This window comes from Aplysia californica, unplaced genomic scaffold (assembly GCF_000002075.1).
Source record: "Aplysia californica isolate F4 #8 unplaced genomic scaffold, AplCal3.0 scaffold00010, whole genome shotgun sequence".
Lineage (NCBI taxonomy): Eukaryota > Metazoa > Mollusca > Gastropoda > Aplysiida > Aplysiidae > Aplysia > Aplysia californica.
The window spans coordinates 1988966-1995639 of NW_004797280.1; the positions used below are offsets into that span (position 1 = coordinate 1988966).

General features: G+C 41.4%; 2 protein-coding genes across 2 annotated transcripts; both read right to left on the reverse strand.

Annotated features, from left to right (window-relative positions):
* Window positions 1-1635: 1635 nt before the first annotated feature.
* On the reverse strand, window positions 1636-3167 carry LOC101860780 (cytochrome P450 2U1-like). The gene has a single exon (XM_005089938.3). The coding sequence runs from the start codon at window positions 3020-3022 to the stop codon at window positions 1994-1996; it is 1029 nt and encodes a 342-aa protein (XP_005089995.2). The 5' UTR covers window positions 3023-3167; the 3' UTR covers window positions 1636-1993.
* On the reverse strand, window positions 3061-6193 carry LOC118477123 (cytochrome P450 1A1-like). Its single transcript, XM_035970193.1, has 3 exons — window positions 5997-6193; window positions 3952-4066; window positions 3061-3159 (listed from the first exon to the last, which is right to left on the reverse strand). Exons 1-3 carry the CDS (start codon window positions 6191-6193, stop codon window positions 3061-3063), a joined length of 411 nt encoding a protein of 136 aa, XP_035826086.1.
* Window positions 6194-6674: the final 481 nt, after the last annotated feature.

A 6674-nucleotide genomic window follows, 5' to 3' on the forward strand; every position in this document is an offset into this window, starting at 1 on the left:
TAGCACAAATCCCCGCTCAACAAGCAAGCTCTACGCGCTTCACAATCTATACTATTAGCCCAGCAGACCTGAGAGCATTCTGAAACAACCTCAACTTCCTGGGAAGCATACTTTGTAAAGGGTCATTGACAGGCGCTAAAACACTAACACACTGACAAGATCTTTTGCTGTCTACGGTCGGGTACCCATTCCCACCTAGATGAAGAGAGGAGAATTCGTGTTAAACCCCTTTCCCTAGGTCACAACGTCTGGCCCGCGGCTCGAACCCCGGAACCCTCAACGAAAACATAGAATATAAAAGACGGGACTCATAAAATCCCGAAGACTAAGCCTAGGTGACCGGGACCTACGTTCAGAACAAATGGACAAAGAATTTCAGAATCGGTGTTCCAATAGGCCAGACAAAAAGGAATATAAGCTACAGGAAAACCACAAACAACACGTGAATAAAGAAAACAAACCTTGTGTATTCTAAAGTTTTATTGAACTTTTAGAAGAATGAAAATGTGAACACGGTAACTCTCCATTAGATTGTGTAAATGCAAGCATAGCTCAGCATGGTCTGCCGGTACTGAAGCTGTTTCTTATTGTTGTAAACGAGTATGTGCTCTTTGTTGCTCTGAACGTTTTATCCGAGGTCTTCAAACGAAAGTAGGTCAACAGTGTGAAGTCCAGGTATTTTTGTTTAGTTTACAAGGAGTCTTTCCTTGCAAAGGTTGTCCTCGAGCAGGTTCGTCACCTTATAAGTGAACAGCCCGTTAAGGCTATTCCAGTCTGCCTACCGAGACAACCACAGCACAGAAACAGCACTCTGAAAGTCATGAATGACATGCTGGATGACTGATTCAGGTAGAATTGTTTTGGTGAGCCTCTCAGATCCATCGGCAGCTTTTGATACAAATGACCTTCATAATTATTTTATTGAAGCGATAGGAAGTGTCTTTTAAACTAACTGGAACTACCTATCAAATCGATACAAGTCTTTTGTCATTAAAGGGCACACGTCATCAGATCATGTTTTTATGTATGGGGTTCCTCAGGGTTCCTCGGACCAGTTTTGTTCACCATTTATGCTCAGCCACTTGTCAAGGAAATAGGTATGACTTAAAGTACCCGTTCCATGTTGACGATTCCCAAATTCATGGTTCAACAATGTCTACCAACTTAGATAAACTTGTCCATCGTACTGAAAATTGTATTATCTCGGTGAAAAGAAGGATGAACAAAAACAAAAATTGATGTTGAATGATGATAAGCAGAAGTCATTCTGGAAGGCGGTACACAGTGTATTAACGAGGTTAACAACAATCAGATGAAAATTGGTGATGCGGAAATAGCTTTTTCAAGAAAAGTTTATAATCTTTGCACCTAGTTTGATTTAAATTTGTCAACGTCGGCTGAGATAAATCATCTGATTAGCTGCATGTGTTCTTTCATTGGGGTTGAGCACGATAATACATGTTATTTAATATTATTATTATTATTATTATTATTATTATTATTATTATTATTATTATTATTATTATTATTATTATTATTATTATTATAATAATAATAATAATAATAATTATTATTATTATTATTTTGATGTAGAAGCAAAGATTTTTTTTTTAATAATTTTTTTTTGGGGGGGTGTATCGATATTCTATTGGCACTGAAATACAGCAGAATGTGACCAATGCCGAGACCAACATATTGGTGATCAATGCAGGATGCAAGTGGATTGGCCGTTGACTCCAATGCCAAATCTAGAAGCAAATAGTAAGCTCTGCTTCAAGCTTAACATTATAAAGAACATAGATGGGAGTGTAGCGTATTTTGAGAAGTGCGGCTTTATATTTTAAAACGTATCACCGTTTGTTCTCGCACTTTGTTAATTTGAACGCCAGGACAAGTGTATTTATTTTGGGAGTAGAATTTGTTCGACGTCATTAGGTATACTGTTAGGCTGTTTGTGGTTGGACTTCTCGTAAGCTATTAAATAATTAATTATTCAAGCGCGGCTGATGACTCTAACGTCATACGGAGAAGGCGCGTTAGAAGTGCCCAAGAATCCCTTCAAAGTGGGCAGGTTTTTTGCGTCGGCTGGCAAGAACCTGAACCGCTGAAACAACACAGCTAAGAAAATGAAAAGCTGCATGTTGGCGAACGCCTCACCAGGGCATCCCCTGCGCCCCATTGAGTAAGGGATCAACTCTTCTTTTTGGACCAGCTTCCCAGAGGCGTCGATGAATCTCTCAGGTCGGAATAAATTGGCGTCGTCACCCCAGACCTCAGGGTCACTCAGAACGGAGTCGAGGTTGGGGATCACGGTTGCCCCCTTAGGGATCTTGTATCCCAAAACTTCTGTTTCAGTGTTGCATTTACGCGGGATGTTCAAAGGCAGTACACTCCCGAGCCTCTGTGTTTCCATGATCACGGCAGACAGGTAGGGGAGGCTGTTCTTGTCGTGCAGGCTGGGCAGTCTGTGGGGGCCGACTTCAGCCTCGATCTCGCGGAATATCTTCTCCTGAACATCGGGATGGTGCAGGATGTAGAGTAGACACCACGCAATGGTTGTGTTCACAGTGTCAAATCCGATCATAAACATGTCCAGCAGGGTCTTGACCAGGTTCTCGTCGTCCAGCATTGTCATGCCTCCAGCCTCCAGCTTCCTCTTCTTCTCATAGTTGTACGCGGCCACGACATTGTCGATGCTGGCATCATTAGAGTCCTTGCTTTTATCCTCATCATGTTGTTGCACAAAACTAGAGAAGATGTCTTTAATCTCTTTAGCCTTTGCCTCCAGAGCTTTGGCTCCAAAAGGATCCCCTGGAGCGTATTTCAGGAACGGGAAAAAGTGGACCAAAGATGCGCCTTCTAACTTACCAACTACTTCATTCATCAAAGTGAAAAGCTTCTGGAGTTTAGGATCGTCAGGTTCGAACCTCTGACCAATCAGACTTTGGCTCAGCACATTAGCAACGCTGACACTTGTCATAACCCTCACATCAGATGGCTTCCCCTTGAGACTCTCAAGCATACTGGCATAGACAACAGCCTCTTTCTCGATAAGTTCTCCTAGAATGTTCCTGCCAGTGCCGAAGGCCCGGAGGATAGAGCAGCACACGCTTCTCTGCTCAATCCAGTTCGGACCAGAAGAAAACAAAAGCCCTTTGCCTGGAGATGCGAAGACCTGAAGAAAGATTAGCAATAGTTTCCCGAATCAGTAACAGAACACTGACAAAACCATTAGCTAGGAAATAATCATATGAACCCAGAGAGGGAAAAAAATCTCTGTTATGCCCAATACGTCATAGGTACATTTTCTGAAAAGTCTGAAGTGCTTTAGTACGAATCGCCTTATTTTCCTTATCTCCTTCTCTCTCTCCACCCCCTCCTCTCTCTCTCTCTCTCTCTCTCTCTCTCTCTCTCTCTCTCTCTCTCTCTCTCTCTCTCTCTCTCTCTCTCTCTCTCTCTCTCACTCACTCTCTTTCTCTCTCAATCAGTAATAAACCTGCTCGCTATAAAAGTCCATTTATATGAAAGTGTGTCATTGCGTAAGTGTCAGTCGGCGCACCCTATGTTTGTGAGAGTGCATGTCACAAGCCAGATACGCGAGCACGTATGTGTATGCATATATATATGTATGTATGTGTGTGTGTGTGTGTGTGTGTGTGTGTGTGTGTGTGTGTGTGTGTGTGTGTGTGTGTGTGTGTGTGTGTGTGTGTGTGTATGTGCTTGTATGTATGTGTGCACATGCATGTGTGTGCACGTATATATATACATATATATATATATATATATAATATGTGAATGTGCGTGTTTGTGGGCGTAGGCTGATCGGATGGGGTAGAGGTAGTGGATGCTATTAAAGTTAAAGGCTTAGTAAAAATCGTTGTCAGTTGAATGGGAATTACAAACAGAAAAACGAAGGATCATTCAGGGTAAAAGAATTGAACAAAAAGTTACCGTGTCCAGTTGCTCCGCGCTTCGATCTGAAAAAGCGTCTCCATTTTTCACCAGTGCCTCTTTGATCACTCTGTAGCCGTTGAGAATAACGGCTGGAGTGCGCCCTAAGTCCAGACTGAGATAGTAGGAAAAGAGATATCATCATTGACAATGTAATAATATTTCGTGGGGCCATAATATCATTCTCACCGTCCTCATTACAACCATTATTATCATTATGATCATTATTATAAGTAGTAGTAGTAGTAGTATTTTAAACATCATCATCATCATCATCATCATCATCATCATCATCATCATCATCATCATCATCTTTGGCCTAAGTTACTAAGCACAATTTGTATTAGCATTATCATCTCTCCCACGCCCTTGTCTTTTCAGTTCCTCCCCCTCACCTCTTGGTGCCATTCTCCACTTAGAAGTACATTTGTACATGAAAACGAGGCCCGATAGAAACTGAACTCACAAAAAAAAATTCAACAAAATCAATTCCTAAACTGTTGATAAGTTGTTTCCTAGATCACAGTTAGTCCAATATCTTGTACAATAGTACGTAACTTGGGAGAGCAGGAACTCTGGTCGCTTTGAAAAAATCTGCTATTTGATAACGAGTGATAACATTTGATAACGTAGGATCTATTTAAATTTATAGAATCTTTATTTAATAATCATCCTCCGCTGTGAAACTTCATATTTATTAATCGCTAAATTTCAGTTTCGGTATTCAATTTGTGATATTCAATAAAATGTTTCTCCTTACTCTTCGCCATTTTATACACTACATTCGTTTGATTAGGTTACGTAGATATTCCCTTGGGTTTTTGTTTGGGTTTTGGGGGGTTTTTGTTGTTGGTTTGGTTTTTTTGGTTTTTGTGGGGGGGGTTCGAATTCTTTTTAACTTGGTGAGTCGGTTTCAATTTAGTGGTGGTGGTGGGGGCTTTTTCTGGAGTCTGGGGGTGAGGAGGGAGTGGAATCCATTGTACCTGGGTTATCCTTCCTACCACAACTTTGTTTTTTCGTAACTTTCAAGTTACTGCAAGACGTTGTGGAAGGATTTCTTAATAAACCACAACAAGCAGGTTTCTTCTTTATTTAATTTTATGAAGAGGGTAGTCTCGAAATACTTTGCTCAGGAATCGTGCGCTAGAAGGCTGGTCGGTCTTCAACGTACTACTCAAAAGATTACTTTTCAATGTATAGCTTTCTATTGTATTTCACAAACAGCTCCTAATTTTCCTAATTTAGCAAGAAATACGATTTTTTCCTCTCTCTACCTAAAAATCATTAGAGTTGTGAAAAGTTTGAAAAATAAACACTCATATTTATCCACCCACAAAGCCTACTGAACCCAATTAAGCACGGCACTTTGGTTAGACAGGCCTGGTTCACAAAGGGAAACCTCAAACGTCTTGGATAAAATGCCAAACACCCGTGATCAAGTTTTACAATGAGCGCCTTTCAGCTACGGCTCTACCTTTCCAAATCGGAATGTGGCTGCTTGAAGGCAAGGGGCCTTACAAAGAAGAAAAAAACGGTCACATACGTAAAAAAAAATACAGTTGCATGGCAGGCTGAAGAACCACAGACGACTACTCCTGAAATCTAGAAGGGAACCGCAGAGAGGAAAAAGAGTTAAGGCACTTTGAAGAATTTAAAGCTGCCTAAACTGCTCCTAGAAGTTATTTCGGAAGTTTTAAATTTTCGATAGTAACCTAGAATTATAATATAAATTATATGCCGTCTGAAACAACAGAAAAAAATAACATTGACTGAAGACTCCCATGAACATATAACTTAAATTCGGAGACTCCAACAACTTTTATATATACCACTGTGTGAATGCGTTTGAGAGGAAAAAAAACAGCAAAGGAAGAATGGAGTTCGTTAGGCAACCCACCTGAACACATCCCCATAGAGTTTGTTCGACAACCCACCTGAACACATCCCCATAGAGTTTGTTCGACAACCCACATGAACACATCCCCATAGAGTTGGTTCGACAACCCACATGAACACATCCCCATAGAGTTGGTTTGACAACCCACCTGAACACATCCCCATAGAGTTTCCTCCACTGACGGAACTGAGCGCGGGGGTCTGGGTCCAGCCGCAGCAAGTGTCCCACAAAAGGGAGGGGGATGATCGGATATGGCGGGCTCCTGACGCCGTCCCTGCGGACGAACACCATGAAGTAGGTGGCCAGGAAGGTGAGCGTCGCCACCACTAGGGTGGTCAACACCATTCCGGACAGTCCGATACTCAGAAACATGGCGGGCACAGGTGAATAAGGGGGACCTGTGTGGATGAGATCGGACCGAGACGTGGCGTCACATATTATACGCATACAGGGTGATCGTGAAGTTTTGCTTTGGTTTCTGATATATACAATTTTTTTTTAAAGAACAGTACCAGGAACAAACGTTCTGTTCAGATATTTTACAAACAATAGCTTTATTTTGAAACTAGTTTGGTCCACATCTGTCAGAGAGCCAGAATAGCAAGAGATAGAATGTTTCATTGCAGAAAAATCCCAGAAGCAACGTCCAACTGCCAGAAAAGTTAAGAGGAAGAAGAAGTAAAACTTTATTTTCAACAAGTTTTTTTCATTTATGTTTTTTCTCTCTTGAATATGAGTTTAGACCATAGGTTGTTGGGGGGTTTTTTTGGGTGTAGGATCTAGACACTGTTACCAGATGGGGATATGAAGCCGCCAGCCAAGACAC